Below are 15,587 nucleotides of genomic sequence, written 5' to 3'. Positions count from 1 at the left end.
ACCAACACATCTGGATTGGAGCAGTAAATCCACTCTTTCAATGGATCCATTTTAGGTAATAAGCTTCTAGTGTTATCGTGCAGAAAACCCAGGCTTTTACAAGAGCAGAAATCAGTGAAGCAGATATCAGAGCACAAATCAGAATTGGGGCTAGCAACAGTAGATGGGCCAGGGTGTACATGCACATTTCCAGATAAAATCAACAGTAATACAAGCAGGGCACGGCAGAGGACAGGGAAGCTCTGCAATGTTTATTTATAACATTTGAATGTGCAATTAGATGGCAACAACACCTGTGTGTACAACAATTTCATCAGGTAACATGAATACAAAGCTGGTGAGAAGTGGTTAGAATAGAATGGAAGGCCAAGAGTCTGTAACCAAAAGAGAGTCAGAGTCCCGTGTGTGGGAAAAAACAGACTGTCCCACGGTTGGGTAAACAAGCAAGGTCATAGTCAACAAAGCACACAGGAGTCATGAGGCAAATAGCATAAAGCACAAGCAACAAATATGGCAACTTGGGGCTAGCCATTGTAAATTCAGAATCACTCGCCTCAACAGTGCATGTGTGCTGGAGGTGAGGGAAAGCTCGGGAGAGAGGGGGAGTGTGTCGGGGGTACATACAGTGCCTTGCGAAAGTATTCGGCCCCCTTGAACTTTGCGACCTTTTGCCACATTTGCTTCAAACATAAAGATATAAAACTGTATTTTTTTGTAAAGAATCAACAACAAATGGGACACAATCATGAAGTGGAACGACATTTATTGGATATTTCAAACTTTTTTAACAAATCAAAAACTGAAAAATTGGTTGATTCAGCCCCTTTACTTTCAGTGCAGCAAACTCTCTACAGAAGTTTAGTGAGGATCTCTGAATGATCCAATGTTGACCTAAATGACTAATGATGATAAATACAATCCACCTGTGTGTAATCAAGTCTCCGTATAAATCCACCTGCACTGTGATAGTCTCAGAGGTCCGTTAAAAGCGCAGAGAGCATCATGAAGAACAAGGAACACACCAGGCAGGTCCGAGATACGGTTGTGAAGAAGTTTAAAGCCGGATTTGGATACAAAAAGATTTCCCAAGCTTTAAACATCCCAAGGAGCACTATGCAAGCGATAATATTGAAATGGAAGGAGTATCAGACCACTGCAAATCTACCAAGACCTGGCCGTCCCTCTAAACTTTCAGCTCATACAAGGAGAAGACTGATCAGAGATGCAGCCAAGAGGCCCATGATCACTCTGGATGAACTGCAGAGATCTACAGCTGAGGTGGGAGACTCTGTCCATAGGACAACAATCAGTCGTATATTGCACAAATCTGGCCTTTATGGAAGAGTGGCAAGAAGAAAGCCATTTCTTAAAGATATCCATAAAAAGTGTTGTTTAAAGTTTGCCACAAGCCACCTGGGAGACACACCAAACATGTGGAAGAAGGTGCTCTGGTCAGATGAAACCAAAATTGAACTTTTTGGCAACAATGCAAAACGTTATGTTTGGCGTAAAAGCAACACAGCACATCACCCTGAACACACCATCCCCACTGTCAAACATGGTGGTGGCAGCATCATGGTTTGGGCCTGCTTTTCTTCAGCAGGGACAGGGAAGATGGTTAACATTGATGGGAAGATGGATGGAGCCAAATAAAGGACCATTCTGGAAGAAAACCTGATGGAGTCTGTAAAAGACCTGAGACTGGGACGGAGATTTGTCTTCCAACAAGACAATGATCCAAAACATAAAGCAAAATCTACAATGGAATGGTTCAAAAATAAACATATCCAGGTGTTAGAATGGCCAAGTCAAAGTCCAGACCTGAATCCAATCGAGAATCTGTGGAAAGAACTGAAAACTGCTGTTCACAAATGCTCTCCATCCAACCTCACTGAGCTCGAGCTGTTTTGCAAGGAGGAATGGGAAAAAATGTCAGTCTCTCGATGTGCAAAACTGATAGAGACATACCCCAAGCGACTTACAGCTGTAATCACAGCAAAAGGTGGCGCTACAAAGTATTAACTTAAGGGGGCTGAATAATTTAGCACGCCCAATTTTTTAGTTTTTGATTTGTTCAAAAAGTTTGAAATATCCAATAAATGTCGTTCCACTTCATGATTGTGTTCAATTGTGTTCAATTGATTGTGTTCAAACATATCTTTATGTTTGAAGCCTGAAATGTGGCAAAAGGTCGCAAAGTTCAAGGGGGCCGAATACTTTCGCAAGGCACTGTATACCTGACAGGGGAGACAGGCCAGGGCAGACAGTGAACAGATTGCCAGGTTGAATCCAAGCAGCAGTGCAGCAGGCAACGGGAGTAGGTGTCACACCCACTTGGGAGAAGCTTTTTCAGGAGGCAGATTCCTTGTTGAAAACTCCAGCAAGCTAGCTAATGTAGCTAGCAAGTCTCTGTCTTTTCCACGTGGAAAAGGAGGTCGTTAGCTAGCTATATCAGTATCGGCGAATGGTCCTTTACCACATCCAAACAAAGTTGTCCAGTGGCTGTTGTATTTTGGGGATTCTGAGGACGATATCTTCTCTGCACAGATGAAGGGAGCTTCAAAGGCCTCTGCATTTAGGTGGGGAGGGGCTGTGAAACTCTCCTTCCATTGTTAGGCTCAAGAGTTTTTACACCTCTCACTTCACACTTCAGTGCTATTTTCAGTCAGATTCTTTCCTAGCAGCTTGGTAGCCTTATATATATTAAGCTTATATATGTTTTATATAATTGTTAATTGGAATGAAGGTTTTGATGTTGAGGTTAGTATCCTGTTTAAGTCCATGGAAAAAAATTATAGTTTATCTACATTTATCCAACTCTAATTATATATTTTTGCAGAAGAACTCAGGAGCCCATGCTCTCTGTGTCTATTCACCCTCTCTCTAACTCTGACATGTATAGGTTCTCATAAAAGCTCTTGAATGCCAAGTTAATATAATCAGTACTCTGGACTACAACATTACTAGGCAATGTAATTGAACCTATGGCTCTCAGCCTCTTTCCTTGTTATTTGCCAGGCTAGTAACTTTCCTGCTTTATCTCCATGTTCGTAATAGTTCTGTTTAAGTCTAGTGAGCGCATGTTCTGCTTTACACGTCATTAAGGTGTTGTATTCTAGCTGTTTTGAGGTCAGTTTTTGTTTAGTTGCATCCTCAAATGTTGTGCTGTGTTTGTTCTCAAGGTCTTTAATATCTCTTTTCAAGAATTCTACTTTGACTGTATATATCTTCCACTCACTGGCTCTAAATGAGATTATCTGTCCCCTTACATATGCTTTTAGGGTCCCCCATACAATTGCAGGGGATGCAGAATTAGTATTAATACTTAAAAATATATACATTTGTGCATTTATAAATGTTACAAAGTTAGTGTCATTGAGGAGATATGACCCTAACCTCCAGCGGTGAATGGTCCGATACGGATTCTGGCTAGATATTCACAAATGGGAATCAAGAGGCCTTACCCACCGGTAATAGGAAAAGGTCAATTTTTGAATAGCAGTTATGGCCAGAAGAGTAAAATGAGTATTCCTTGGCTGACTGATTGAGAAGTCTACATATATCTATGAGTCCAAATGTTTTAATTTCCCTTTTCAACATTCTTAGCTGCCTGTATGAGGTTAGTCCCCTTAGAGGATCTATAATTGTTCAAAACCAAATTAAGTCTCCTCCAATGATAATCTGTGACGATGGGCAATTTAATTTAAGAAATAGATCTTGATAAAATGTAGGGTCATCATAGTTTGGCCCATAAACATTCACAATGCACAAGGGCACAGAATCAATACAGCCTTGTATGATCACAAACACCTGATCAACCCATTCTATTCTAATCTTGCTGTGCTCAGCGTCTGTTTAATGAGTCTGCTGTAGAAGGGCTACATGCACCTTATGCTGCTTCAGGTAGCTTAAGATACATTTCACAGGTCTGTTTATACCCTTCACATTCCAAATTATGAGATTATGAGTGTTAGAGGCAGACGTTTAGGGGTTAGATTGAAGCAAATTAGAATGAGAGATGTAAATATATTGAGTGCAGAGAAAAATGTAAAACAAATGAAAAGGTACAATAACTGGTATATAAGCATAAATCTCTCCAACCTGTGTGAGCTAGTATCAATTCCCCTCCCCAACCCCCTCTCTACTCTCTCCCCAACAGAGAGAGTAAAACCCTATCGAGGCTATTACAGCAAAGTGGTAACACATTCCCACTTACCTAACCCTGCTATGCATGGTGACCCCAAGATAAATTAAATTATACATTTTTTAATTGTGTATTGCCATCACCTCTGTTGAATAATATATATGTATATCTTCTGACTTCAACTGTGTGTGTATATATATATATTATTTATATATATATATTTATATATTTATATAATATATATATATTATATATATTTATATATATATATATATATTTGAAAATGAGACACCCCACCAGAATGGCCACACCGGAGACCTTGGGTGCCTCATTCTCGATACTCTAAAGTGACTTTTACTCCTAATCTCTTCATTTATTGACATTATATATACAGTTGAAGTCAGAAGATAACATAAACTTAGGTTGGAGTCATTAAAACTCCAACCTGAACATCAACCTTGGAGGACATCAACCTTTTCCTCTAGCTTCAAGATGGAGTCAACTAGCTTCTTGTCTGTTTCCTCCACAAATTGTGATTTCATGGTTAGAGTGCCTGATTTCCAACTGGGTTAACCGCTCACTTGTGGCCAGTTGTTCTTGGTGTAGTTGATGCATGATTTAATCAATTTTGTTGAGTCGGGCAGATATTCTATTTGAACGATATCCATCTCCATCTTGAACCAGGCAGGCGCTGCCTCATTGTCTTTGACGGGGAGGTAATTGAGGGTTTAGGAAGGTCTGTCTTTTTAGGAGGAATCTTGTTTTGGAGCTGGTATAAGTGATAGCGTTATGTCTACTTGCTTTTTTAGTAGGTTAACAGCATAAATGTGGTTGAAAAAAGAAATTCTATATGAATTTCTCAGAGCGCTATGCACAACGCGTCCCCTCAGTGTGCCGCCATTTTCCCCCTGTAACTGTAATTCTTACCCTAGCCCTAAACCTAACCCCTAAGCCTAAAAAAGATATTTTCCTTGTGGGGACTGTCGAAATGTCCACACGTCCAAATATTCCTTGTTTAACTATCCTTGTGAGGACTTCTGGTCGCTACAAGGATAGTAAAACCAAACCAAACCACACACACACACACACACACACCTACTTCACAGACACAGCATCAACAACTTGGAAGACGGATGGTTCTGTCGATATTGCCTGCACTCTGAGTGTGATAAAACATGATGTCTCTCCGGTGCCAGTAATGAAAACACTAGTAAAAACCTCCTCATTTCACTTCCAGAGTGTTTTACACTGTATTAAGCAGTGAACAATACACGCCCACAAGCAAAGGCTTATATGCAGCATCCTTCCTGCATATTCAATGCAAATATTGCTACAGAGCTCTGTTAATCTTGCTATTCTTTACATAACAACAAAGATAAACCTACAAAAAAATAAACATGCACTGCTGCTGACAAGAGTGAATTTACTGTCTACATGGAGACAAGCAACATTTCAACCATAAACTTCACACCAAGAGAAACAATACTGAGAGCACAATTGTTTTTGTTCTCATGCCTTCATTGATTTCCCCAGTAGCAGTAGAGATATTAGGATGTGTATTTGTTATCTTGACAAGTACCCAGAATTTTTATATGCATTACCAATTATATTCAGAGTGACATACAGTACATTGTTTGCAAAGAATGGATGGAAAGTTGAATGGATGAATGGAAGTAGACTCACTTCCATGCTGGTCACGTTACATCGGTGAGTTCCAGCAAACCAGCCACTGCTGGAGCACTGGTCAATGTCCACATCCTGTAGGTTGACATCCACCCGAACCACACCCCTGTAAGAGGAGAGAAAGAAACACAGAGAGAGAGGGGGAGGTGGATAGAGGTTAGACAGAGCAGTTAGCTTACACGCAGACGTCTCTTTTTGTGTAAGAAAGAAAGAAAGAAAGAAAGAAAGACGAAAGAAAGAAAGGCAAATGTTGCAATCCATTGTGACCTCATCTATAACAGGGTCTCTACTTTGGTTCAATGTCTACAGGTGAACTATTGAGGGAAATTGAATGCCAGAGTATTTTGTCCAATTTAACATCAACTGCAACAACAACAAAAATGTATCCTGTGTATCTGGTTTATATGTTATGTAAAATAAACATCTTTATTTAAATGTTCCCTAATGAGAGAAGTAGCCAAGCTTAAATAGCCCAATTGAATTATGTCGACTCCAGCTCTGAGCATCATGTTTACTGTAACCAAAACATAAATATATTTTAGGCTTACAGTAAATCAATAGACTGATGGTGCGCTTGATGTTGTTTACCTCTGGGAGACAATATTGCACACACGCTCTCTATCTACTGGCACATGGTTAATTAGGCTACTGCATTGGCGTGCATCCAAAGCACCTTCACATATCCACAGTTTGCATTTGGACAACTGGATAGATGGACTGCTGGATGCATATTGAGTAAGCTATAGTTAAATCAGGCTAGCTATTGTTCAGGCCGTATACATAAAAAGTCAGTATGAGTGCTGATCTAGGATCAGTTTAGACTTCTAGACTACAGTAAATATGATTATATAGACGGGGAGGGGCTAGCTCCCAGCCTGCCATCAGGTGTTCTCTTTCATTAAGTTTAAGATTATCAAATGGGCCCGAGGTGGGCCCATTTGGGCCCACTTTATTCAGTCTCTGTCTGTTAGTCTCTTTCGCTTTCCTTTTCTCTCTCTTTCTTAACTTTTTTTTTTCAGTCTGCCACTAATCTCCCTGATCTCTGTATTTCTGTGTCTGGCAATCTTGCCACTCTTTATTACAAAATCAAACATTATCTCCCAATTCACCCAGTCTGTCTGTCTCTCTTTCTCCCTCTCTTATAATGCCCAGGCCTCAGGGGTTGTTCTCAAGAGGAGTCTGATAACCATTAGCTCCATCTGTCTGGTGGGAACTGGAACACACACCAATGAAGAAAAAAGGCTGAGGCTCATGCCATCTTTCCCCTGGCGCAAGAATAAGACGGGAAAGAAAGAACATGTAACTGTGATAGAGGAAGTGTTGATAAGCGGAATAATCTGTGTGCATGTGGGAGGGAGTGAGGGAGAGAAGGAAGGTGAGAAAAAATGTGTGTGAGAATGTGAGGACTCATGGGGTAACCACCAAGCAGGAGGGATTTTCTTTTTAAGTCACTCTGCTAGAAACAAAACCATACAGCCATACATAACCAGTGGTGGAAAAAGTACCCAATTTTCATACTTGAGTAAAATAACAGATACTGTACCATAATAGAAAATGACCAGATAAAAGTGAAAGTCACCCAGTAAATAATACTTGAGTAAAAGTCTAAAAGTATTTGGTTTTAAATATACTTTTTAAGTATCCAATGTAAAAGTAAAAGTGTTACTCATTTCAAATTCCTTATATTAAGCAAACCAGGCGGCATGATTTTCTTGTTTTTTAAATGTATGGATAGCCAGGGAGGGCCACACTCAGACATAATTTACAAACATAACATTTGTGTTTAATGAGTCTGCCAGATCAGTTGCAGTAGGGATGACAATGGATTTTCTCTTGATAAGTACGTGAACTGGACAATTTTCCTGTCCTGCTAAGCATTCAAAATACAAGTATTTTTGGGTGTCAAGGAAACTGGATGGTGTAGAAAGTATATTATTTTCTATAGGAATGTAGTGGAGTAAAAGTCAAAATTGTCCAAATATAAATAGTAAAGATACCCCAAAAAATGAATTAAGTAGTACTTAACCATATTCGATTAGCCTAACAGTCTAATCCAAACAAACCATTACCAAACAGCCATTATATTAAATCATCTTTCGACCAATGTGTTATAGGCTTACTAAATAGATTTTTTTTTTAAAGAGATCTAAATGAACCTGTATCCAGCTGGGAGGAAAGAGAGGAGACGCCTCTGAGGACATGGACCAATACCCCAAGCTCAAAGCCAATGTTCTCATTCTGCATATCCTCCAAAAAAGCACACTGGCATCATTTACATTTTGATTAGGTTTACAAAAAAACATGATCCATCTTGGTTTCTTTTATCCTTGGGGTGAATAGATTGCTTTGGATGTACATCTAAAGAGTTGGCCCACAAACTCTCAGAAAAAGGAAGAAAGACGAGACAGTGCAGTGGGATTCTCTTTGATCTCGACACGTTGGGGTTGTAGTTGTAAAACCAAATCCACAGGCCTGTTCTTAAAGTCATGCTGCTGCTGGTAATCACTAGACGACTATGCCACATCCATTTGTGGGAATGTCAATTGAGTTTTAATGTGCCCTCAGGACATTCTGAAATTTTGAACAGTAACCAGCTCTTTAAAAACCAGTAGAAGCAGTTACTTTCGCAGCTAATTAAAGGTCATCTTGCCGATGGCTTAATACCAATGTCCTCATAAAATGGCTGTCACGTTGTGTTCGTCGCCATAAAAAGAGAGGACTGAACTTTAAAAATCAAGTACATTGGACTTGAAATCCGAAAAGTCTTTAAAAGCAGCTCCAAGGTCGATAATGCCTCCTCTATGGTTGAGCTCGAGTTGATTGCTATGATTTTATGCTAAGCAGCAACAGCAGGGGTCTTTGTCTGGCTGCTAATGTATCAAATTTGTAGTGGAGACACATCAACAATGGTCCAATGCCAAATAATACCTTTCAACACATAGGCCTTTGTTTATCCCCTTCCAGATCTGAATTGTCTGGATCGGTGTGAGCAAGCATCATGGCAGTTCCTACCCTATTGCAGAGACCTATCAAAACCTTTTTAATCTGTGAAGAGGTTTCAACAAGACCCTAGAGCAAGTGTGGGCAACCCTGGTCATGGAATCCCTGGGAGGCCAGGTAGGTGAAATTTTGCCAATCACTGATACTAATGCTTAGTTGGTGTTGTAAATTAGTAGAGTCAGTTGTGGGGCTTGATTAGGACAAGGCTAAACTTTTGCTGTACCTGCAGCACTCCATACCAGAGCCCCTGGCTTAATGATATGGGCTTGGTAATTGTTTGGGATCAGCTCAGGCAACCGCTTTGAGATCATCTTGCATTTATGCTAAAGAAATGCACAAAACTGACTAACTTACATACAGATGTACTATCTTAATTTGATCACTCTGTTGTCGCAGATAATTATCCTTCACGACTTGATATGCAAACGTGTAGTGTATTCATGGTTTAAAAAGACTTCTAAAAATGTTGTAATTTCCACTTAGAAATATCAGACTAACTAAAAATATATCGCCCCTACAAAAATGTATATTAGTTATAACACACATAATAATTCACATTTCCTGTTGCTGAAAGATTCCTGCTGTGAGAAATGGTTCAAATTAAGATCTGTAGTCCTGCCTAAACAAATCAAGCTCAGTGATAAACTACCATGCTGGAATTATTATGTGGACACAGCAGCACTGAAATTTAAGTGGGAGTAAAGTGGACTTGAAATTCAAAGTGGTTTCAGATTGCCATTGTACTGCATGTCTTTTATAATTTATTCATGACTACATCTATTTTTGGACACACTTGGACTGGAGCCTTGAAATATGAAGTACTTTGTGTTTCCTAATTAACTAACCTACACTTTCAAACACCTATCGCACAAAAACATACAACAAAGCCAGGTCTTTCGAACCATGCAAGCTATGATAGCAAAGTAAAACTAATTAGGCCTACTGTTTCAGTTTTACGTTTTTACAGCAAACACAAAAAGGAAGTGTAGTCTTCCAGTGTGATTACAAAAAAAACATGAGCTGTTTTTGACAGACAGCAGTGTTCATAGACAGTATAATGTTAAATGTCTTTGAGATTCTATCAAGCCATCTGTTCCTTCCACTAGGGCTGATTTCTGGATTGCACAAGCATCAGACAAGCAGGAAGACAACTATAGGCTACTCAAACATCCCACAATGTCTATCCTATCCTCAATTTAATGTATTGCCCTCTTGCTGTGCATATCACTGGATGGGACTAATCATTTTTTCATAGTTATTCACTGAGTAAGTTTTATTTCATATTCACTGGACCTATTCTTTGTAAAGTGGAGGGAATATTATGGGTTATGTTTGGGTTGGCTTTCTCAATTATAAACTACTGAAGATTCGACTACCACAGCAGGACCAAACGCTGTTTTCAATAATGGCTAGCTCTGTGCAAACTATTCACAAGCATCAGAATAGAGGATAGGTCGAAAGTTACTATCGTAATAAGATGCTCTAGCTAAACTTTAAAACGTTGTTGTGGGGAAGCAGCTTTATCCTACTGTTTGTGTTGAAAGGATTTATGAAGGCCCTTTTCCATGCACCTGCTTCAAAGCGCGGGAAGCGCGCGGTCAGTTCAGCAATGCTGATACTCAGGGCCAGAACAACTATATTTAGTCCTACCTACCATTTCTTCAATCAATAAACAATAGATGCGGCACATTTTAACCGAATATGTTACTTTCAAACAAACAGTCACGAGTGACAGCCTTAGCCTCACCTGAACTCGGGTGCGGAATTTGTCTTCAACCCATAGAACCCCGCAGACAAGGTGAGTAACCAGTGTGGTACGAAATTCCCATGCTCGCATTCCAGGTAAGGCGCAGACCACTTGATTTGACTTTTGTCCAGAATGTAGCTATTTTGAGTGGCTGTGGCGTCTCTGCCTGACGCCCTTCTCTGACTGTGCATTTTCTTTCGGTCCCTGAACTCGTTAAACCACTCAGAATCCGGTCTCCTGCTCTTGAGACGGTGGTGAGCAGAGTTGGAAAGGTCCTGGAGGACCACTTCCCTGTCAGTTCTTGTCGCTTGAAGGAAAACGTGAGGACCCGGTGTTGGAGCATCATTATGGAATGTAACCACTGCCTTGTGAATTTTGGGGTCCCCTTCTAGAATACTCCGAACCAGCGCGTGGTACCAGTGAATATCCCTCCGAAGGCTGTACTCTCGCGACCTGTTGGCTTGTAAAATCATGTTCAGGAAGTTGGTCGCGTGCGCTATAGTGTCCAGCACGCTATGGAGAGAATAATGAGAGGCCACATTGGTTCCACCGCGGAGGCTACTCAACTCATACCTCCGAGAACAGTTGACTTGTTCAAGAGCCGAAGAGTCTCCAGTGTGTAGGAAAGCTGTCACCACTCTAGGCAGGTCCTCCTCGATTTTGTGCGCCACCACCGTGCGCTCCGTGGCGGATCCTGGGTTATACGTTGGATGGTGCAGCGATTCCTTGTTGATATTTTGAGTGCTGAAAATAGAAGGGTTCTTTCCTCGTATTTCTGCGTCTTTGTCGTTATCCGACCATTCTACATACCCATAATTGGATCCGAAAACAAATCCCATTTGCAAAAGCATTTGAATAAGGAAAAAACACATACTTTGACTTCTTTTACCGACACAGTGAAGAATCCGTTTGCTCTGTTGAAAACCAAAACTGACCCCTTACGAGCAACGACTATATTGTGTACACTAATGTTAAACTACTATGCTATTACTTCGTATCTTCCCTATTTTATAACATAAGGTGCCATTTAAAGATAGCCTTCTACCAAAACCTCTAGGCTACTTGCTAATTGTCCATGATAAAGAGATGCTCGACTTCACTTGCTTCCACCAACCGCCGTTCACGCTTTGCAACCGAGTGTCAGGCAGATGTTTTCAGTCAACCAATTTTCTTACTGCCCAGACATTTTTAGTTGGACGTGATGCCTTCCCAACTACAAGCCGCTAATTATAAAAGCTATGTTATTGCAGCGGTGAGCTCTGGTAGTCGCTTTTACACAGAGCCATGGGCGAGGTAAAACACAAGCCGCCTAGCCTACTTCACTCCTCCTAGAGCAGGCAGGAGAATTAGAGTGAAAACAGAGGAAATACTGGAGGCTCGAGCAAATTGCTTTCATAGTCCCATCCCTTCCAATACCGCATAGGGCACCTGAAGTGTCGTAGACACACGCGTGTGGCTGCTATTGCTGCCAATCCTCTTTGTGAAGTGGTATAATAATGGGTGGAGCGAGCTGCAGGAGCTGTTCTGTGCTGAAAGTAGCCTGTCAGTATGGGAAAGGACATTGACCGATTTATGCATGACAAGTAAAGTGAAACGTGCAGGGTTTTAATTGGGATTTTGTAGGTGATGAAATAGAGCCTATTATTTTTCTATTTTCCTTGATAACTGGCCAGTCATCTCCCACAGTGATATCTTTATTTTATCATTACTAAAATGCATGTCAGGTGTATGACAAAAGTGTTCAAAAGTGGTGTTCAAAAGTGGTGTGGCAAAATTTGTACGTGTCTTTTCTGGGGCCTGGATTTTCCTGATCTCATGACCTAGTCAGGTAAAACTCTGGCTCCTATTTGTAGGCAATTACAAAATAGTATCATTATAGATAGCTTCCTTTTTCATCTGTGACTACAAGGCTGGTGTTTTTCTTCTCCGGTCATGTGAATTCGAAACACTCCTGGCCTCAGGTGGATCAAGCCCTTTCAAACTACCACAAACCTTGTTATTATTCATTCTGGATCTGATATCAAAAGAGCCAGAGACAACAACTTCAATGGACAACATACTGTACTGTGTAGTTTAGTGAACTACTATAGCAGGATTGAGCATTATGTAAATGCTTCCGTCCCTCTCCTCGCCCCGACCTGGGCTCGAACCAGGGACCCTCTGCACACATAAACCACAGTCACTCACAAAGCATTGTTATCCATCGGCCACAAAAGCCACGGCCCTTGCAGAGCAAGGGGAACAACTACTTCTAGGTTTCAGACCGAGTGATGTCACCGACTGAACCACTATTAGCGCGCACCACCGCTAACTAGCTAGCCATTTCATATCGGCCACGTAAAGACTAGTTACCAATGTATTCAAATATTTATTTCACTCTATACACACACACACACATACACAATTTTAAGCAGTGGATATAAAATAAAATAAAAACACAGACAGACAGGTTTCAATGTAGAAAAGTATTTTAATTTGCTGTCATTAAACCTATTATTTACTCATCTGATTACAGTGCTCTTCTGCAATTATTCATTTTGTAAGTTTTATTTAAGGCAGTAGAATTTGAACGAGGCAGGGTTAAATTTAACACTATACACAGTAGACTTTGTTACAATGTTTTTTTTATGTGTAAGTCATCATTAAACCTTGTGTTGTTGTCCTGGTATCCATCTGGCCCACCAGAGGTTAGTTCTCTGGTGCTCACTGTAGGAACTGATTGCCTGTAAACATCCATGTCTTCAATCATTAAATCAACTACTTTCAACATTTTAATTGAAAATACTATGCCCCTTTTCATGAAGTAGATTTTATTGAATGTTTCAAACAAATGTCATAATACGTTAGATTTAGCTGCTGGGAGGCAAGAAGACCCCTAGCTCTGCTAAAACCAAAGACGTGCCATTTTCAAGGGATTGTTAAAGTAGGGCTGTCCCCCAAAAAATATTATCTTGGCTAACTGAAAGTCGTCTGTTCTTTCGACCAAACTTTTGCTCAACATTTTTAAACGTGTACTTTTCCATATATAGACACACCCTATGTGTTTTAATCAAATAAACTACAGTGCCTTCAGAAAGTATTCAGACAAATGGACTCTTTCCACATTTTGTTACATAACAGCCTTTTTTAAAGAATCCTCAGCAATCTACACACGATACCCCATATTGACAAAAAAAAAATTCATTTTTTTTTGCAAATGTATAAAATATTAAAAACAGAAATACCTTATTTACGTAAGTATTCAGACCATTTGCTATGAGACTTGAAATTGAGCTCAGGTGCATCCTGTTTCCATTGATCATCCTTCAGATGTTTCTACAACTTGATTGGAGTCCACATGTGGTAAATTCAATTGATTTAACATGATATGGAAAGGCCTGTCTATATAAAGTCCCGCAGTTGACAATTGTCCATAGAGAGTTGAGACAGGATTGTGTCTTAAATGGAAGCAGTTTGGAACCACCAAGACTTTCCTAGAGTTGACCCCTGGCCAAACTGAGCAATCAGGGGAGGAGGGCTTTGGTCAGGGAGGTGAACAAGAACCCGATGGTCAATATGACAGAGCTCTAGAGTTCCTCTGTGGAGAAGGGAGAACCTTCCAGAAGGACAGCCATCTCTGCAGCACTCCACCAATCAGGCTTTTATGGTAGAGTGGCAAAACGGAAGCCACTCGTCAGTAAAAGGAACCTGACAGCCCACTTGGAGTTTGCCAAGAGGCACCAAAAGACTCTCAGACCATGAGAAACAAGATTCTCTGGTCTCATAAAACCAAGATTGAACTCTTTGGCTTGAATGCCAAGCTTCACGTCTGGAAGAAACCTGGCACCATCCCTACAGTGAAGCATGGTTGTGGCAGTATCATGCTTTGGGGATGTTTTTCAGCAGCAGGGACTGGGAAACTACTCAGGATTGAGGCAAAGATGAATGGATCAAAGTACAGAGAGATCCTTGATGAAAACCTGCTCCAGAGCTCTCAGGACCTCAGACTGGGGTGAAGGTTCACCTTCCAACAGGACAACAACCCTAAGCACACAGCCAAGACAACGCAGGACTGGCTTCTGGACAAGTCTCTGAATGTCCTTGAGTGGCCCAGCCAGAGCCCGGACTTAAACCTGATCGAACACCTCTCAAGAGACCTGAAAATAGCTGTGCAGCAATGCTCCCCATCCAACTTCACAGAGCTTGAGAGAACCTGCAGAGAAGAATGGGAGAAACTCCTCAGATACAGGGGTGTCAAGCTTGTAGAATCATACCCAAGAAGACTCAAGGCTGTAATCGCTGCCAAAGGTGCTTCAACAAAGTACTAAGTAAAGGGTCTGAATACTTTTTGTATTATTTCTGTTTTTATTTTTAATAAATTAGCAAACATTTCTAAAAACCTGTTTTTGCTTTGTCATTACGGGATATTGTGTGTAGATTGATGAGGGGAAAAACATTTGAATCAATTTTAGAATGAGGCTGTAACCTAACAATATGCAGAAAAAGTCAAGGGGTCTGAATACTTTCCCAAGGCACTTCCTAGAGCTGGCGCATCTTGTCTGATGCTTTAAGGTTACAGTTTGATGCCTCAAGAGGGTGCCAGAGATCTAGATAGCCAGAAGAAAAAAACCTTAACCTGACCCAACTATTCTCCTCCTGCTGGCTTTTGCAGATTCTGCCATTACTCTCCTGAAGTTGCTGGTAATAGCCTACACTAGGAGTCAGCAACCTTTCTCATGTGAAATGCCAATTAATCTTACAATTTTTACAGATCTGCGTGCCAGTTATGGTGTTCATATGCACATTTTCGGGAAACAGTTTAATATTATTTTTAATAACATCTCAAAATCACTGTCATGTGGTAAATCAAAATTCTATCCAAATCTAAATGAAAACCTAAAAAGTAATTTCCATTGCCAACTTTGTAAAAATAGCCTACATAAAGCCAACAAATAAAAACATTGGGAAAGGGGGATACCTAGTCAGTTGCACAACTGATTGCATTCAACTGAAATGTGTCTTCCGCGTTTAACC

General features: G+C 40.5%; 1 protein-coding gene across 1 annotated transcript in view; it reads right to left on the bottom strand.

Annotated features, from left to right (window-relative positions):
• Nucleotides 1-12,057, bottom strand: part of LOC109875129 (probable G-protein coupled receptor 158) — a 105,586-nt gene extending 93,529 nt beyond the window's left edge. The window contains exons 1-2 of the mRNA XM_020467339.2: nucleotides 10,575-12,057; nucleotides 5,828-5,933 (exon numbers count right to left, since the gene is read on the bottom strand). Of these exons, the coding sequence (XP_020322928.1) occupies nucleotides 5,828-5,933; nucleotides 10,575-11,446 (978 nt within the window). The 5' untranslated portion in view covers nucleotides 11,447-12,057. The remainder of the gene's footprint in view (nucleotides 1-5,827; nucleotides 5,934-10,574) is intronic.
• Nucleotides 12,058-15,587: the final 3,530 nt, after the last annotated feature.

The sequence above is a fragment of the Oncorhynchus kisutch genome, linkage group LG30, assembly GCF_002021735.2.
Source record: "Oncorhynchus kisutch isolate 150728-3 linkage group LG30, Okis_V2, whole genome shotgun sequence".
Taxonomy (NCBI): Eukaryota; Metazoa; Chordata; class Actinopteri; order Salmoniformes; family Salmonidae; genus Oncorhynchus; species Oncorhynchus kisutch.
This window is presented reverse-complemented; position numbering and strand designations above follow the sequence as displayed.